General features: G+C 34.9%; 1 protein-coding gene across 5 annotated transcripts in view; it reads left to right on the top strand.

Moving 5' to 3' along the window:
* Positions 1-20,512, top strand: part of CWC27 (CWC27 spliceosome associated cyclophilin) — a 216,939-nt gene that overhangs the window by 93,976 nt on the left and 102,451 nt on the right. For 3 of the 5 annotated variants that reach the window (XR_009054770.1, XM_057742584.1, XM_057742573.1), the window contains exon 11: positions 16,567-16,670. The exons of 1 other annotated variant lie outside the window; for it this stretch is intronic. Coding sequence is in view for 3 of the 4 variants with exons in the window: in XM_057742584.1 (XP_057598567.1) it covers positions 16,567-16,670 (104 nt within the window). In the remaining variant the exon portion in view is untranslated. Of the gene's footprint in view, positions 1-3,072; positions 3,274-16,566; positions 16,671-20,512 lie in introns of those variants that run through there. One more of the 5 variants, XM_057742606.1, reaches the window with a different exon arrangement.

The following is a 20,512-nucleotide window of genomic DNA, read 5'->3' as shown; positions in this document are numbered from 1 at the left end:
GACAAAAAGATAAAAGTAACTGTGTGAAATTCTGATCATACTACTTTACAGATTATAATTTTTTAATGAGTTTACTCCATAAGAGAAAATTTTAGTTTATTGACAAAATTAAGGACACATACTGAATCTTGCCACACATATTAGTTTAACAAAAAGCAGTAAGGGTACATGAAAGCCAAATGTGCACCTTATTCTATAAAATGGTAGCTTTTATTCATGAATCATGAATCAAGCCTAAATTAAGAACTCATGTAAATATAAACAAAGCATCTTTTCCATTTAGACTGAGCTAGCTTGGATTTCACATTAGCAAAATTAAAAATGTTTTTATTAGGTGCAAGTAGTTTCCACAGTGCTTTTCCTGGCTCACATCTTGTCCTTATTTTCTTGAAGGGTTGGTCTAGCACAGTTCAAGCAAATTTTTTGGTCCTGTTTGTCTGCCAGGTGGTAACAGAGTAGGAAACCCACAGAGAGGTTAAGTCTACATAGACTTGCAGAAAAGAAAAACGGGCCTTTTCTGCAGCGATAGCCTGGGAATGAGTCTGCCTTGCATCCAGCCATTAATACTCTGAGGATGCAACTTGCTTTCAGCAAAATACCAGCCAGGGTTCTAGAAGTAGAGAATCTGCAGGTTAATTTAGAGCACACAACGTAGGTGAGAGTTTTTTTTTACAAAAGTCAGGAAGCCCAAACTGATAGCCCCTGCTGTGGCTCGGTTCCTGTTGTATCCATAATACTTCCATGCTGTACTATGTGTGTTATGTAGCTAGAGAGAAAAGAAAACTAGTGGGGGTTTTTTTCCTCCAAATTTAGAACTTTACTGTTTACTGTTAAAACATTATAAAATCTTTCCTCTTCTCCCCTTATTGTCTTGTCTCCTTGCTTTTCCCCCCATTTCCTGCCCCAATAGCTCTTAGGTTGGGAAAGAAGCTTAAAAAATGTAAAGGTTTATGTTCATTCTACAAAACACCCTCTTAGTGGCATAGTGGCTGTGGAACAAAAGCATATCTCAGTGTAGGTCCCAAAATGTTTAGTTTTGAGAGGTGAGATCAAATTTGAGCAAAAAAGTTTTTGAGTAATTTGGATTTGTAGTTTTATCAAATTCGCACATCAAGTTTATTTATCCATAGTGATGGATAATAAAATTGCAGTGGAAAGTTTTAGAAAGCTTTTCTTAAAGTCTCAATACTGCCATTGTGATAGGAAACTTATTAGTACAAATTGTAATATGCCCTATGATAGAATTTGTCTTGTAAATAGGAAAATCTAACATTGTGGAAGCATTCAAATATGCCACACTCTCTCTTCTCTTCTTGACTATATACACTATTAATAAGCGCTAACACAGTTGAGATTATGCAGTGAGACTGTTGTGGAAATCAAAAAGTTCTAACAAATGGATTCTTAAATTGGTAAAAATGATGCATTAAGTATGCTGGACATCAGAGAAGTTTCAGTTGATCATATTTAACTTCGCAGTTGTAATTAAAAATTTTTTTTATTTTAAAGAAGGTCAGGGAAGGAACATTGAAACATAATAGTTACCAAAGATATTCAGGGAAAATTATTTGAAGTATTCCCCCTGAAATAGAAACTTTCATTTTTTTAAAGAGAAATAGGTTTATCATTATAATCAGCATTGAGAGTTTATAAAATCATTGTCACATGGTATACTCTACAGAGCTAATCATTGTTTTCACTTTGGTAAACTTACTTTCAAATCTTTCTCAGTTTTTTTGTGTTGGCATGCACACACAAACACATGGTTTCATATAAATTGAATGATACTTTGTCTTTATTGTGTAATATATATTATATAGTCTAATTATTTTAAGTAGACATTTCCCATTTTTAACGATGTTGTAATGAACAACCAGCACATTCTTTTTTTGCACTGGTCCAGGTGCTTGAACACTTTGGAGTCCTTAGGATGAATGCCTGGAATTGCTGAGTTCAAGGGTATACACATTTAGTATTGATACATGTTGTCAGTGATTAAGATAAAGGAATTATTTTTTTTACTATTAAATGTACTTTTTTCACCTACCAGAATGAAGAAAAATTGCCACACTAGGCAATTTAGTAGAAAAATTAGCACCACGAGCAGTTTAGTTCAATTTGATGTATTTACTGACTGCTGAATACTGCTTATGTGTCAGATTCTGTGCTAGCTATTAGAGTTGTAAAAGTGAAGTGACTCAATTTTATTGGACTAATGGAGATTACAAAGAAGCAACAGGCAGTTAAAATACGATACGGTGAGTGTGACAGTAAGGATAAATATAGGGAGCTTGTGTGCCAGTATCAGGAGTTCAGAAGTCTTCATGGGGAAAGTGATATGAAAGCTGAGACCCGAGGGTAAACGTGAGTTATGTGGAGGAAGGGTGTAAGAGGGACGAGTATTTTAGGCCATGAGGAGTAGGTATCAAAGATTATGATACATTCTGTGAACTAACAGGATTTTAGAATGTGTGGAATGCACATAGGGAGTGAGGCACCAGAGCTGGAGCTGGAGAATAGAACAGAGCTGAAACCATGAAGAACCCTGTAGTAGAGTTAATGAATATGGACTTTGAGAATTAAGGGGTCCTGTGTAGCAAGGAAGCAGTGAGATCAAATTTGAGCTTTAAAAAATTATCCTGGCTCTAGTTCGGAGAGTGATTTGAAATTAAGCAAACCACAGCCCCAAGGTCAAAATGATATGGTGAACTTGATTTAGGAAGGCATCTGTACCAGAAGAGTCCAAGCTTGCCACTTATACAAGGCAGTAAGGAAGGGCAATTTTCAAAATCCGGCAAGCAAAAGCATCATTTATCTAATGGTTCTTCTGTCTTGAAAAACATACAAAGTACTTCCTGGAGGACTTGGGAACTCCCACCCACCCGGTGAGGGGAGTCTGAAATTAGAGTTGGAAAAGCAGGGTGCGTTAATCACCATCGTTATCGCCGCCAGCACCTTACAGTTATTACCAGACAGGCTGCACTTAGGTGTACTTGATGACAGACCTAAAGCAGCGTGACTCATTCTTAAGTGTAATAGAAGGTCATAATATACTTTTTGTCTTCATCGTAGATGGTTCAGGAGGCATGTGAAGTGGGCTTGTAGATGAAGCTGGACCTCAACATCTCTGCATGCGTTGGATAAGAAAGGCAGGGCCAGTAGTCCCTAAACTTAAAACGTGAAAAGTTTCAGTGATTTAAGAGGAACACCTACATGCAACTCCATTTGTGAAACACTGTATAAGACCTTGTGATTCTCTAGATGCCAATTTGTATAATTCTAATCCATAATGATAAAAGTCTAGCTGAATGCCAGAAAAACTTTTGCCTCAATTTCTTTTCCTTATATAATCCATACCATGTACTGTACTTGAAGTCATTTGTTTATGTTTTCATTCTTTTACATAATGTTGAAATCATTTTCATGTCAGGGAAGCAAACTTAAAAAGGCAAGAATACTGTGGGAAATAGGAACTCTTTAATAAATAATTTATGTAATGCTTTTCTGTCACTGAGTAGGTATGACCTTCACAAAAACAACCCCATCATTTTTAGGTAGACATTATTTTATCCTGTGAGCTACATTTGAGATGTCTTTGTTCTCACAAAATTTCTCCTCTTCCCTAACTCCCACACCTCCCTCTGGTGGTTTCCAGGATTAATATTTTGATACCTTTTATCGCTTAATTTATGCCTATTTTTATTTAGCATATACTACATAGCTTACTCACAGTGTTAGATACTGTAATAAATGTAGCTCATTAAATTTTTTTAATGGCTTTAGTTTTTTTAAAAAATGATGCCTGCTCATAAAAAATTAAGGCAGTATATCAGAGAAAGAAGAAAATAGGAAATCCAAAGTGACAACTCAACTAAAAACATCCAGAAATAACTATCCTTAACAGTAAGTAAACATTATTCCAACCATCTCTTGAACTCAGAACCAGGGGGAGGTACTGAGATAACAGAGATGGTGGTGAACAATGAATCCATTTAAATAGAAAACTAAGAACTATACAACTGTGAAAATTTTGTGCATAGATGCTGTGAACAGTGACAATTTAAAAACACTAATATAACCCAAATTGGAAAATGAAGGAAGGAAAAAGTGGAAGAAATGTTAAGTATACTAATTTCCTCAACCTTTAGGGCAGTTTAATCTGTATAAACTAACATGAAATCATGTAGTTTAAAAAAGTGACTCCATTCTCTTAATATTTTCATAACATTTTTTCATAAAATGGAGAAATTTCATAGGAAATTTCTTGAAACAAAGAAACATTTATATAAAAATTAGAAATTTCTTTGTCTACTTCTGTTTAGTATTTTTGTGTTAAATTCAAGTAAAATATAATATTCTGTTTTAATAAAATTATTTAACCTTGCTTTTCCCTCTTCTTGGATCACTAAGAGAGGTGAGGACATGGGGCAAACCATTGCCCATCCAAGATTGGAGAGAGCGGTGAATACAGGGAGTCATAGTTTATCTGAGCACAAGCAGAAATTGCATGGGAACCAGTGCTGGGAGCAAACCTGAACTATAATTGACGAGTTGCTGGAGGCTTAGTGTGGGTAAGTCTGAGAGTTAAAAACTCTAGGGACACCTGGTCACATGGGAGAGACTCACAATATTGTGAGACTTACCTCTGAGAGCTTCACTAGGTTCTCATAGTAAATATCACAGAAACAAATCCTCTACTACTTCCTTCAGGAGGAAAGGAAAAGGAACAATTTGGACTTATGCCAGAGTACTCTGTTCTTTTTGTTTTCCTACAGGGAAAATCAGTTACCAGAGCTCAACCTGCTGCAGGTTATCAGAGCTTAATGGACCTGGAAGAAGGGAAATAGCCAACTTCAGCTGGCTCTAAGCCTCCATGTTGGAGAATTAAAATACCCAACTGCAGCCCATTCTAACCATCCTGCCCCCACCCTAAGGGAGGAGAAAAACCTGAGAAACATTTGTGAAGTTCATAGTCCAGAGGCATAGTATCACTAAGACACTTGAAACCTCATCATAGGACCATAGGACACATCCCCTTTCCCCATACCTCACTACCACATTACTAAAGTCCTTTCTACAGCAGTACCTTTTACCAGTACCTAATATCTGGCTATCAAGAAAAAATTATAAGGCATACCAAAAGGCACAAACACGATTTGAAGAGATAAAGCAGGGACTTCCTAGGTGGTGCAGTGGTGAAGAGTCTGCCTGCCAGGGCAGGGGACTCAGGTTCGATCCCTGGTCCGGGAAGATCCCACGTGCCGGGAAATAACTGGGCTGGTGCACCACAACTACTGAAGCCCGAGCGCCTGGAGCATATGCTCCATAACAAGAGAAGTCACCAGAATGAGAAGCCCACACACCACAATGAAGAGTAGCCTTCACCACAACTAGAGAAAGCCCGTGTGCAGCAACGAAGACCCAACGCAGCCAATAAATAAATAAATAATGTAAATAAATAAAGAGAGATAAAGCAAGCATCAGAACCAGACATGGCAGGGATGTTGGAATTATGAGACTGGGAATTTGAAGCAGCTATGATTAATATGCTAAGGGCTCTAATGGATAAAGTAGACAGCATGAAGGAACAGATAGGCAATGTTAGCAGAGAGATGAAAATCTTAAGAAAGAACCAAAAGAAATGCTACAGATCAAAAACACTGTAAAAGAAATGAAGAATGCCTTTGATGGGCTTATTAGCAGACTAGACTCAGAGGAAAGAATCTCTGATCTAGAGGATATATTAGTAGAATCCTCAAAAACTGAAGAGTGAAGAGAACAAAGACTGAACAAACAGAACAGAACATCCAAGGACTGAGAACAATTACAAAAGGTGTAACATACACATGTTGGGAATACTGTACTTCTTTTAATGAGACCTAATGATCATACACATTTTTTGGCAGTCACATCAGTGTGTTGACTCAGACTGTGCTATCAGCTAAATGCCTCACAGTCTTTTTCATTCTTGCTGCTGCTATTTCTCCTCCTACCTCCTGGACCTATTCATATACCCGCTACCTGTAATTGGTTTGTCTTTTGCTTTATGTTCAATGCAGCATCATATACCAGAATATGGTAAGAACCTAATGTACAGCATCTTACTAGAAATATACCTCAAAATTAACTTTGACTGTTATTTAACATTCTTGGAATAGTTGCACTAGTTTGGACTAATTCATAATCATTTTTGCTTAAGCATCCAGGCATTATTTATTCTCTGCTTTAATGGCTGTAGTGAAAGACATCATTTATGTCTTATGTTGCATAAGTCCATGACTACTTTATTCTCACATTGTCAATCTACTGGCTCTGTCAAAGAAAAAGGTGAACTTAATTTGAAGTGATTTATCCTTATTAATTTACACTGGTTGTTTTATGGTGCTCTGCCTTTTGACTATGATATGTCTACATTTGGGTTTTCCTTTTATTTATCCTACTCGAATTCATTGAGTTTCCTGAATCTGAAGACTAATGTTTTTCATCAGTTTTGGAAAATTCTCAGGCATTATTGTCTCAATCTCATTCTCTCTATTTTCTCTCTGCAATTCCATTTATACATGTAGTGGACCTTTTCACTCTGTCTTCCATGTCTTTTAACCTCTCAGTTTTTGATATTTTTCTCTGTTTTGCATCCTATGTTATGCGTGTTTTCAGATACATCTCCTTATTCACTCATTCCCTTTTTCAGCTATTCAACTTTTCATTAAGTTTAACTATTTATCACTTCTAAAATTTTTTTGATTTTTTTTCCAGTTACTCTTGTAGATCTCATATTCAATACTTATTCTCTTTCTTTCCCTCCATGTAATAAACATATTTGTTTTATTTTTGCAGTATCTGAAGTTTTGAGGGTCAGGTTCCATCATTTGTTGTTTTTCTGATTCTCACAAACAATGCCTTGTTTCTTTGTATATTGTGAGCTCTTTTCATTGGGAGCTAATTTTTTTTTTTTTTAGAACTTTTTTTTTAGAGTTCTGTGAAGTCTAAATCAAAGATTCCTTCCTTCAGAGAGGATTTCCCTTTGGTTCAAACAGGTGCGTTAGAGTACTATACATCACCAGTGATTTTAATTGAAAATGCTCCATAGATACCCTGAGAATATTCATTAGTTTGAAAGCCTACTAACCTGCATAGACCTGAGACAGACAAGCTTCACTGTGGTCTTTGTCTATTTTTTAGTTGATGTGTTTATTTCCACCCTTCCAATGAGTGGAGACTGTTTAGCTTTACGTGTAGGAGTTCTAGTTCCATCTAGATTAAAACCCCATGTTAAACCCACATTCCTAGGTTGCTGAGACCCATAATTCAGTGTCCCAATAATAGTACCAGTGGTTCTTGCTTTGGTTTTCAGTCTTCTCCTTGTTTTCCAACCTTGTTTTTAGTGAGCTAAGCTATGCATTTAAAGGTATTTTTTCAAATGTACTTTATTCAGCACCCATAGGTGTTTGATTGTAAGAGAGTTTTTGGGTTACCTGATATGCTGCCTTACTGGAATTGGAAATCTCATTTGTTTTTCATTCTGAGTTAATATCATTTTGTAAAGTTGGATTATGGAATAGACATATGGCTAAAGACTGAATTTCTGCCACAACAGATTTACTCCACTTCTGTGAAATATTGGCTAAGCCAAGTTCTTGCTGTGAAATAACATGCTTGATTCAGAACTTTTTACTTAGTGCTTAGGCAGAATAACAATATCACCAATGGTTATTGTGGATATTTTGTGATTTGGTGCAGCATTTACTGTTGTTGAGTCTGTTTTGGAAAAGACAGTAAGATTTTCTAAGATTTGAAGGAGGTCTTGCAAAGATTAATGATGATCTATATCTGATGTCTAAACTTTTTATTTAAAAATAAATGTGATCTTTTGTATGAAAGGAGTAAGATTGGAAGTCTAAAGACTAGTTGCAAGTGCATTGAAATTCTTCCTTCTTTTCAGATTTTAGTGCACTTACGGATAAGGATTATGTACGTACGAATAGGGATTATAGTCTTTCTTTTCCTACATATTGGTGTAACAGGTTATAGAAGGCATGTGGAACATTATCTCTCAAATTAAATTTTATCTTCTGATAGATGTTTCCAGGATCACTTAAACTAAAATAATATAGGTTTTTTTCCTTTATCTCCCTCTTTTATCTCCCTCTTAGAAATTATAAGCACATATGTATATACATTTCCTTGTCGACTTGTTTATTCCTTACCTTCTCAACTAGACTCTAGTGAATGAAAATAAGCAATTCCATTCCACGTGTTTAGTGACCAGAATTAAGAAATAAGAATTTTGTAATTTTTAGGGTTTTTTTTCCTACTGTTATATTTCTCGTTTTCATAGCATATGATATTTAATGCAAGCAATACATCAAACAGAAGAACTTATTGGTAAGCGTTTGAAATCTATGCATCCATGAGAAAAATGGAAGGATTTGCCTTTTTAATCTCTTCAGTTAGCCTGTGGCCTCATTTTGTCAGTAATTGGTTCTGTAAATAGTAAGAACAGAAGTAGTGCTGGTGCTGGAGAGGAGAACGACAATGATGATAATAGAAGCAGCGAGCTCATGTTGAGCACATAGTCTGGGCCAAGCACCATGTTAAGTATACTAAGTAATTTCCATGGAATCATATTTCTTCCTTACAACCTTACTTTTATTCTCATTTCAAGATGCGAAAACAGACTTAGATTGGTTAAACTTAGTTGTCTAAAACGATACTGCTAGTAATAGGTAGAACAGAGCTTTGAACACACAAATAAGGGGTTCTGTAATTTGTTTTTTTATTTCCTGTATATATTTCCAAAATTAATGTATAAATTATAGCATACTATGATACTTTCTGATACATGTTTAACCTGCATCTCTGCTCCTGCTGATGATACCATACTAAAAATCATGCCATACATTTATAGCTTTAATACTTACAATGGGCTTTTATTACGGCTATTTTATGATTTCATCAACAGCCAAGCTGTTGTTTCATTACAAACAGATTCGGTGTCTTTGTGATTAAAGCAACAGACTAAAATCCATGAAGCCTGTACTGTTTGGCTTGCAATCATTTCCATGTGTTATGAATTCTTATCAGATGTTGGGAAATAGCAGGCTTAAGCTAACTGCAAGTACTACATCCATGGTCCAAGAAGCAGTGATCTCTAGTGGACATGTGTTTAGCCATCAGCTTGCTTAACAGGGTCTCTAAGCAAATTAATTTACCATCGTATGTATTAATAAGATATGTATACATAGTCCATTTCATTTTTGTAGATTAAAGTTCTCTTCAAAAGCATGTCAAACCCTCAGGTCTTGATAATTTTACCTTTTTTTTTTGAAGGTGAATGTTAGAGGAGGTCAGTGTTTGAGTTTACCACCCTTATATTAAGATAGTATTTCTCATGCCATAAGAAAAAAGAACAGATATAACTCAAAATTTTCCTAAGGCACATTCCTGGAAACTGGAGAAAATGAGAAAAGCATCTGGGGAAAAAATAAAAGCTGACTGAAAATTATGCAGGATCCTTGTCATTGCCATTTTAAATCCACAATCTCAAGTTGAAAAGCTGTACAATTATAAGAAATTGCAAGGTTTTTAACTTCTATAAAGTAATAAAAATGTAAATATACTGTAGTTATAAAAACTTTGCTGTGTAGTTATTCATAATGCCTTCTATTGTATAAAAAATGCTCAGCTTAAAAATAAGGTGTTCAAGTCTAAATGTACTTTTCATTCAGTGGGTAGTAAGCACTTTAAGTGAAAAACTACATAAAGAATTAGGATGTCTGTATCATGTTTACAGTATTATTGACTTAGACAACATTGGAAAAAAAAAAAAACACCTCTTACCATCTCTACACTTCAGCTTCTTTGTGTCCAAGATGAAGACTGTATTCAGCCTCTCCCCATTTCCTTAGATAATGGACTTCAAGATCCTAAATCCAAAGGAATTGAAATAGTGATCTGCAGAGTATAATCACTTTTTACATTTATAATTGTAATTATGCATTTCAGAAATATTAATTTACACCTTCCTCAGACTATTCTTAGGTGATGATAAAACTGAGGCAAAGGAAGAGGATTAATGGCTTTCCTGTGGCCTTATAATGATGTTGGGTCAGGGTCTTCTGATAAACATGTCTCTTTTTTTATGTAAAGGTATGTTTACTCTTTTGGAATGGACATTGGCTTTAAGAAGAGAAAGCAACCCATCAATGAGATTAGAGTATATATCTTTAACAGTATAATAATTAGTATCATTTTACTTTAGATTGATTTTTATTTAAAGTTTTAATTCTTTGAATTGCTTATGTAATTTAATAGTCATGAGTTGGTTGTAGTATATTTTCTTATTAAAAAAAAAAACTGCCTTCTAAATACCTAATAGTACTCTTAACACATTTTAATCCTTAATCTTTGTATCGGCTTTGTTACAATAATAGGCTGAATATAGTCACAATTTATAGATGAGAAAACTGAGGTTCAGTGGACTTGACAACCTTGCCCCAAGGCTGTGCTCAAGAGCCACTTTCTCCATGAAGCCTTGAAAAATGGGGAAATCTTTAGTAGGCAGAAATAGGGAGGAAAGACCATTTTAGGTAATGGAAATGGCATGAACAAAGGGGTGTGTGTGCTGAAGCTCAAGGTTTGCCAAGGTAATTATGACTAGTATGATTTGGCTGAAATTTAGAGTAACCGTAGAGCAGGGGTCCCCAACCCCAGGGCCTCGGACCATTGCTGGTCTTCGGCCTGTTAGGAACCAGGCCACACAGGAGGAGGTGAGCGGCGGCCAAGCGAGCAAAGCTTCATCTGCTGCTCCCCATCGCTTGCATTACCTCCCAAACCATCCCCCTCCCCATCCATGGAAAAATAGTCTTCCACGAAACTGGTCCCTGGTGCCAGAAATGTTGGGGACCGCTGCCGTAGAGGATCTGTGAGAGAGAAAGTTGAAAAAGTAGTTTGAAGGTAGCTCGTGAGAGGGACTTGAATACTTGCAAAAGAGAGTAGTGCACAATTCAGTAGGACTTAGGGAGTTACAAAGATTAGGGAGTAGAATTGTAGGATTTGGCTTAAGTGTGCAAAATGAGTGGAAGAAAGGTCAGACCAGAAGCACTAGACCAAGTAGGAGACTCGGTCATAGTAAAGTCACGAAAGCCTAAACAGCTGTCATTGACCACAGAAAGGAAGAGACTTTGTAAAGGAGGAAGGATGTGACTACTAAACAGCTGTGGAGAGTGAGAGTAATATTAGAGGGTGGGCCTGACAACCAGTATTCTGGTGGCTTTATCAAAGAAAGGAAAGATAAAATGAGGTGGTGTTTTTCAAGGAGCCAAAATGATCAGTCTGACTTTTAAAGCGGTAAATTTGATGCATTTGTGGGATATTAATGAAAGTATCCATCTGGCAGTTGGAAATGTGAATTTAAGCTTGAACGTGGAAATGTGTAAAGAGCATAGGCTAACGATCTTGCTTTCGTACGTTGACTGCATTAAGAAAATGGAATTGAAATCCTGAATATGGATGAAATTTCTAAAGAAGAGAGAAAAAAAGAGAGGCTGAGACTAGGCTACTAAGAAGCACCTAAATTTGTGAAGCAGCAGGTAGAAGAGTAAAAGCCAGTGGAAACAGAGAAAGAATGTCCAAAAGGTAGGACGAGATCAGGCATGGCACTAGGTCTGAGGTTACAAAAGGTCAGAGGCCAGGGGTCAACAAAGTTGGATTCTTCTGAAGGTCTAAGTTATGATCTAAAGGGAAGCCACCTAAGTTTGTGATTAGAAGGCCATCAGGTACTTCCTCTAGGACAGCGGTTTAAGGAATGTGTGAGTTACTGGTAAGGTATTAAAATCAGTGCATAGTAAATACGATGCAGACAAGAGCCACTGAGAAATTGGTAGTAAAAAAAAAAGAAAAAGAAAAAGAAATGGAAGCTCAAAGATGTGGAAAAACGGAAGGACAGTATTCTCACCTGGACTCCTCACAAATGCCTAGCATTTAGACTTTGCCCCAAGTTCTCTTCCTACCTCTATCTTTTGTTTCTAGTCCCCTGTCCTGCTTCAAATCATCTGCCCTATAGCATAACGTTTTAACATGCACCCTATGTTTTCCCCATCTCCCTGTCTTTGTTAAGACACATTGCTTTGATGTCTCTTCATTGTTATCTCCTCTTAGCCAACTCCTACTCGTCTTTTGGGGCCCATCCCTTATTTAGCGTATAGCAGCCCTCTCCTCTAAATTTCAAAATGCTTCAGTCATTTCTTTATCATGGCAGTTATTGTTTTTATTATGTACTGTTGTTATTATTTATATACATGATTTATATCTCTGCTTGGAATTTAGGCTCCTTGGAGATTTTCTCAAGTATCAGTTATACCACAATGGAAAGAACATAGACTTAGAATTCAGACAATCTCATTTTCAGTTTCTAGCTCTTTCACTTTCTGATAAATTGTGGGACTTCAGGCTTAGTATTTAAGGTCCATAAGCCTCAGCCTCCTTCCCTGTAAAATGCCTATATCACAGGTTATTGAGAAGATTAAGTGGTGAGGGAGGTAACTGATTTAAAGAATCTGGCAAAGTTAGATTCCTTTCCCTCCTTATTCATCTTGATTTCTGTCATCACTCAGAGTGGTACAATGCAAATATTAGATGCTCCAGAAATTACTGAATGAATTAGTAGTTTGTTTGCTGTTACTAAGTATATACAGGCTACTATAGTTTCTAGGCTCCTGATATTTTAGAGGGATGATTTTTTTTTTAAAGGAATTCCCTTTTTTTGTTGGAGCAGAGTATACTACAGATTTACCAGATTAAAAAAATATATACAAGGCAGAATTATTTGATGGGTAATGGTAATGTCATACAAACTGTTAAAATTCAAGTGAATCCAAATTAGAGACCCACCTATTAGGAAAAAATAATTAGCTTAAGTTAATAGTAGCTTACAGAAGCTATTTCTTTTACCATACAAATAGAAACTAGGCTTTGAGGGAGCCAAAAAGATGCTGTCTGGACTCAAGCCCATAGTTTGTATGCTTGCTTCATAAGCAGCATAAGGTGACATGTACTCCAGGCTTACAGTTTTCATTCTCATTTTAACAGATTCAAATAAATTCTATTACCAGTGGATAAAATTATATTCCAGAGAATATAAGATTGGCTACTTCAATAGTGTATCTAAATCTTTGACTATTTAAGGACAGATTTTTGGAAGTTGGCATTATATATTCATTGCCCTTTTAAAGAATTATGAACAGGGTTGACTTCCATATGTAGTAGAGGTAGCATTCATTTATAATAAATAATATAATAAGGAAATATTCCTACTTGACAAACAGCCCTTAATTGTAGTACTATTTTGAACATATGATCTAAATAATAATAGCTATCATTTGTTGAACAAGTATTGAATATTTCAAATACCTTACTCTGATTTTATAGCTGAGAAACTGAGTCTCAGCGAAGTTAAATAATTGTTGTTAGGTCTCCCAGGCAATAAGTGATAGAGTTGGCTTTTAAATCAGGGCTTTCTAAACACTAAGTTAATCTTTTTAATAACTGTGCTCTACTGAGCCTACAATAGTATATACTCTCATTGCCTCTCATTCTTTGCAAACTTTAGATCACTCTAATAACTAGTTTGTTCAACCATCATGCAGGATTTCTTCTTCAACTTGCAAAATAATCTTCCTCTCAAAGGCCTTGGTCTTCAGAAAATATCATCTGAATTCCTGAATTCCTGACCAAAGTTAAAAATTTTTTAACTAGTATAATAAAAAGATAAGGGTATTTAGTGGGTAGAGCAAAGATGTGGTTGCCAGTCTCTGTTTTCTTACAACTTCAAGAAATAGGAAGTAATTACATTTATCTGAGCAATAGACATAAGAGCCTAAAGTAGGCATTGATGGTGAGGGTCAAAAGGAGTACTTTTGGAGTACTTACATGTGAGAGAGATTGGAAAATGACATACTTCGATAGTGATTCAGTAAAAGGGGAGGTGAACAGTCCCAGAGAAAGTTTAAAGTTTGGTCATTAGAAGGAAAATGGTTTCATGATCAGATAGGGACTTCAGGAGAAGGAACAGATTTGGCCAGGAAGGAGATGGCTTGGAGTCTGAACATAGAGAGTCTGTAATTCTTGTGACATCTAGCCTCAAATGTCCATCTGGATCTAAGCCCGTGACATGTGCCTAGTTTGAATTAAGGTGTCCTATAAGTGTAAAATACACACTACATTTGTAAGAGTACAAAAAAAAAAAAAGGTAAAATGTTGTATTAATATTCTCATATTGGTTGCATGTTGAAATAATAATATTTTGGATATTTTGAGTTATTGAGTTAAAATATGTTTTTTAAATTAATTTAACCCATTTCTTTTCACCATTTTTTTAATGTGGGTGCTGGGAAACTTAAAATTGTATATGTGTCTTACCATATATTTCTGTTGGACAGCACTAATGTACCCAGAGATTTGTAATAAATAGTTAGAAATGTAGGGCAAAACATCTAGATTTAGAAATAACCTATTATAAAAGCGATAGTTTATAAGATTAGATTAAAATGTCAGCATACAGGGTATAGAAATGAGAAAAATGCCAACAATTATAGGATGAGAAGAGAAAGAGTAACACAGAAGAGAAGTGGAGAATCAAGACTCTAAAGTGGTACATAGTCTGATTAACAGAATTTCAGAGGGAAGTAGTTCATACCATTGAATGATAGAAAGGCCAAAGAGGAAGAGGAGGACTGAGAAAACGCCATTGAATTTGACTGATATAGAAGCAGTTTCAACAGAGTATAAGAAGGATAGATTGCAAGAGATTAAGAAGTTAGAGGCTGATGAATTAGACTCTGTATATAAACTATTCTTTCAGGTAAGGAGTCCACTTGTAAAGATAACAATCTCTCAATTGGAGCAGAGTACAGGGAAATTTGAGCATGCTGTTGGCTGAATGAAAGTATCAGTGAAGTAGGAGTACTTGAAGCGGTAAGAAAGAGAAGATAATTTCTATAGTAAGATCCTAATGCACTGGGTCCCAAACCTGAGTGCATGTTAGAGTCAACTTGGTAATTTGTCACAGGAGCAAATTCCTAGGCAACATCTCACATCTAAAGAAATAATACTTTCTGGAGATGTGTCTCCCCGAGCACGTTTTAACAAGTTCTTCTAGGTGATTATGATGTATCCGTCAGGACAAACAAATCAAGAAAATTAAGGGTTCTGATGAAGACATCAGTGAAACGACTGACCATAGCATCCAGAATGGATAGAGAGCCAACTGGATTAGAGTAAGACTGGTGGACCATGAACTATGATTAAGAGTTGGCTTTCATTATTAAAAGAGTGAGCATAAGTTCAGTAGAAATGAAAGACTGAGAAAGCTAAAAACATAGTGGATTTTGATCAGAGAGTAAAGTTTCAGAATTGAGGGCTTTGGAGGCCAGGCAGATAGAAAACATGGCTGGGTGTGTTTGATATGGAAAAAGGTGAAAAGAATTGAGTCATGCACATTGTAAGTTTGGTGACTCTAATACAGGACGAAATAAAGAAGCATGAAATTGTAAGTTTGGTGACTCTAATAAAGGACGAAGTAAAGAAGCATGAAATTCAGGGTTTAGGAGGAAGCACTAAAGGCTGAATCAGTAGGGAACTATTTAGACTTAGGATTTTGCTAAACCTTGATTATCTTTAGAGAACATTCCATAATGGGGTGCCTCCTTGGGCTACAGTGTTTTCAGCCTCCGTGACCCACTCTAGCTTGTTGAAAATAGAGTGGGTGCCTGACATTCACAGATAAATAAAACTAATAGTTTTAACTATTCACAAGTGACCCTCAGGGTTCATGACATTGGGCAGTTAGTAATTTTTTCCAAGGCTTGAATTTGAATCTCCTGCCCTAAAAGTGGCTAGTAGAAACTAGTCACTTAACTAGTGATTTGTAGTGAAGCCAACAATTTACATCTCCATTTTGCCTTTAATATATGATTGTATTAATTATCAAAATACCTCAGCCTGATAGGTTTCACAGAAGAGGAAATTATTTGGCAAATTATGATATCAAATGGGTTAAAAATTAATTGTTTAAAAAAATTTTAGCACTGCTCTCAGCATGTAATAATTGCTTAATAAATGGTAGTTATTGGTGCCAGTTCAAGAATTCAGTGTTTCAAAGTCAAATATTTTTGTGTGTGCCCAGGTTTAGTGAATAGTATATTAAAAAGTTTGTTTTGATTTGAGATTTCCATGAATTATTAAACTGAAACTAGAATGTTAAATTTGCAAGTAAATTACAGGGAGAACAATGGTTCATTTATCATTTATCAACTGTTTTATATACTTGAAGGGGGCTATATTTCATTGTAACTTGTATTGTATTGCTATTATGAAGATCACAACTTATAATATATCCTTTAAGTATGTTTCCATACCACAAATACACATCCACAGAAACAAAATGAATTACATCATTCACTTTGTTTTTCTTAGAGATTTGGTGTACCTGACAACTGGATTTATTTGTTTTTGCTAAACAACTTTCTCTCTCGGTCTATTACTTATATAATTGTTTTCACTTTATAGTGAAGAGCTCAGAAAAGAAGCAAGACAATTAAAGCGGGAACTCTTAGCAGCAAAACAAAAGAAAGTAGAAAATGCAGCAAAACAGGCAGAAAAAAGAAGTGAAGGTAAGGGCAGTTATCTAGCTTATATTTTCACGTGGTACTTATTTCCTCTCTCCTTCCTGAATTTAGTTTTGTTGTTGTTGCTGTTGTTGTTTAATACTTTCTTTGGCCAGTTAGCCAATAAAATTAAGTTTCGCTTAGGACTAGTGTCTGAGAAGGAAATTCAATCAAACATGATTGTAACTAGTATTCTTTACAATAAACAGAGTACTTGGCATCAAGCAAAACTTAAATGTTGCCATAGCACATATCTAGAAGTACACAGGAAAGAATGTTCATTTTTTACATTGCATACCCTTTAAAACATTTAAGAAAAGTGTTTAGGCCCTATATTTGAGACTTGTATAAACATTAATCATACATTGGTTTGAATAGTATTAAATAGAAACTCTTGTTTTTTGTTTGTTTGTGATTCTACTCTTATGTTTAGGTACAGAAAGTCTAAAATATTGATAAAATTGATCAAAAGCTGATCAAATAATACCCTGCTTTTTATATAGGTTAAATATTTCTTTATTGTACTGTGATTTTTTGATAAAACTAGAATAGCTTCAAGAAAGCTTTTTTACTGAAGACCTTTAGTTTAATATACTAAAAACATGTTTCAACTATAAAACATGTAATATTCAATTTCCAAAACAGCAATTGGAACCCTCAAATCTTTCTTTATATAATAAAATACACTGTAGACTCAGTGAATGTGATCAGAAATTTGATTGTTACCTTTAATAACATACACTAAATTTGGCTTAACAGATTTGCTTTGTGCGTATATCTGCTGTATTCTCATGGTTTTGGAAAGCATGAATATTTTTATCTGCTAGGTTCTGTAACAGTCACTGGAGATATATCAAAGCATAGGATGTAACATCTAGCTTAAAGAATACATATTCCAATACAGAACAGTGGTGTAGCATTTGACCATAGGCATTATTGTTTATTTTAAGTAGCACAGGTAATACCACATAACTATCTAAAGCTCATAGTTCTTCAATTATTTGTACCACGTGCCCAGTGACTATTATCGTAAAGGCAGGTACTTGATGAAGAGCTTGAAGTCACCAAAATATGTTTGAATCAAACAAATTATTAAAAAGTTAACTCACTGGAATGACACAAATTATAAACTGAATTTGAAGGAAAGGATAAACATGTATGTGACTAGATCATATGGGTAAAATGTAACCCAGATTAGAAGGAAGCAATATTGAGATGTGAAAGAGTACAGTGAGGGTTATTTAATTTTAAGTTTATATATAATTTTCCTAGGGGACTCTCTTATAATTAAAAAGCATTTTAAATATATGAAAGTAATTCTTTTTAACTGGAAAGATCTTTTATTTTAATTTTTTATTCATTTTTGAGCTAGCAATTATTATTGCCCCCCCCCCCCCCCCCATCTCAAGAGCCATGATGGACTAGGGCTGTGAAGTTGGTGGTGGATGGTTCTTGCCTTCACAGTCCATGATCCAGTAGGAGGAGACAATTACTGAAATAGAGCTGTGTGGTTAAGGCCTATATTAGACATAAACAGTGCTGCGTTAATTTATTTGTCTGCCTTTGAAATACTTAATACAGTTAGGTAAAAAATGATTTAAGTCTTAAAAGAATGATTTCTTAACACGCAAAAAAAGAAGATTCTTCTGGAGCTTATTTCAGTCTATTCATGTGAAAGTTAGCCAGGTTAAAAATCTTTTTATGCCATAATTAGAAAGAGTTATATTAGTAATTACTTTTCTGAATTTAATTTTTCTTATATCATCTAGAAATACCTGGATTTTCCCTAAATCTGAGAGACAGTTAAAATTAGCTTCCCCAAAAAAGTGATAACTTGGTTGCTATCATTTTCCTCCTAGTCTCAGAATGGGACATTTTATTTATTTTTTATTGTTTTATTTTGAAATAATTTTAGACTTACAGAGAAGTTACAAAAATTTAGAGTTTCCATATACCTTTAATGTTAAGGTCTTGTATAATTATAGTACAATGATCAAAACCAAGCAATTAATGTTAACACAGCACTGTTACTAACTGCAGACCTTATTAGAATTTCACCAGTTTTCCCACCAGCGTCCTTTGGGTGATTGATATTCTGAAAGGAATATGGAATTCCTTCCAGAATTCCGTATTGCATTTAGTCATTGTGTCTCCTTGGTCTCTTCTGATTTGTGATGGTTCCTCAATTCTTTCTTGTCTTTGGTGCCCTTGACACTTTGAAGAGTCATGGTTAGATATTTTGTAGAATGTCTCAATTTGAGTTTGTCTCATGTTTTCTCATGATTAGATTGAGGTTACAGCATTTTTTGGAAAGATTGCCAAGTAAGTGGTGTTTCCTTCCCAGTGCATTGTACCAGAGGTAACAAGATGTCTATTGTCTTTTTATTGGTGATATTACCATGATTATTTGGTTAAGGTGGTTTCTGTTTAGTTGCTACACTGTTAAGTTACTCTTTTTCCCTTTGAGATTATAACTATTTGGGGGAAGATACTTTGCGACTATATGAATATCCTGTTTCAAGCTTCTTCCCACTAATTTTAGCATCTATTAAGAGAGATTGCCTTTAGGCAACAGTTATTTACTGTGGTGTTCTAATGGTGACTATTTCCCTGATTACTACTACTTTTATTACTTGCAATTCTTCTCTAAGAAGAATTTACTATTTTTAATACAAATTTTGACAGTAATACTAGGTGATCGTTATATGAAACACTAATGGTTGTAAGAATGCTTTGGAATATTATATTTTCTTTCAAAGTAAACAGGAAGGTATTAAGACTCAATTTCATTACTAGCAGTGAAGTTATTTAAGCCTTAGTGACTCCGTTTTCTTATCATAAATCCAGGGATAGAATGCCTTGTGCACCCTTCAAGTTGCTTGTAAGAAGTAAAGTAGGTAATGAGAAGACCTTTAATAAATTTACAGCGCTATATAAAAATAATAATTTTACATTTGTAAGAGAAAAATATAGCTATGCATGATTACATTTTATTTCCTATCCAAATCTACAAATTGAAAATATGAATTTTAATGCTGTGTTAGAGTTAAAGCCTATAGTCAATATGGCTACATATAAATATGACATAAATTAAAATCTCAAAAGAAGCTTTCCTTAACTGTGTTTTCACAGTTGCATTTTTATAATCATATTCTTTCTTAAAAGGTTATGTGTGAGTGAACTTAGGTACATTCTTAAGTAAAGCTTCCTCTAGTATTATTTCCTGATTTTATGAATTAATCTGGCAAGTCTAACACTTGCTAGCTACTGCCACTTTATTTTAGAATGTATTATTCTTACATTAAAAGCACTTGGAAAGAAACCCGTAAGAACAAGAAAGCTTTGTGTTCTAATGTGCGTGCATTAATTTACCTAGTTTTGTCCTTGTATGAATGGAGGTCTCCCATTTAGCCAGGTACTCTAATAGATGTGATACTTTTTCAGGGCTTCTGTCATCTTAGGAAATCACCTTTGGACAGGGAGTAACAGTCATTTGGTTTTATAATCTTTATCCAGTTTCCTGGGCTAGATCCTTAGCTGGATTTGCATAGGTAATTAGGAATTTATATTCAAACCATAGTTCTGCTTCTAAATCTATTCTGTTACCTGAGGCAAGTCACTGTGAAATCAGGATCCATCTGTTTCTCCATATAGAAATTCTAAGATAAGGTCTGCGATTTTAATTTTTTTAATGTTTTACTGTATTTACTCTTTATTAATTCCTTCAGTTCCATTATGACAGAAAATAAAATAAGTCATTTGAAAGAAATTGTTACTTTTACATCACTAAACACTTTGGGCCCCATGCAAGTAAACAATCCTAAATACATTGCCTTTTGATATTACCT

The sequence above is a fragment of the Hippopotamus amphibius genome, chromosome 1, assembly GCF_030028045.1.
Source record: "Hippopotamus amphibius kiboko isolate mHipAmp2 chromosome 1, mHipAmp2.hap2, whole genome shotgun sequence".
NCBI classification, from domain to species: Eukaryota; Metazoa; Chordata; class Mammalia; order Artiodactyla; family Hippopotamidae; genus Hippopotamus; species Hippopotamus amphibius.
This window is presented reverse-complemented; position numbering and strand designations above follow the sequence as displayed.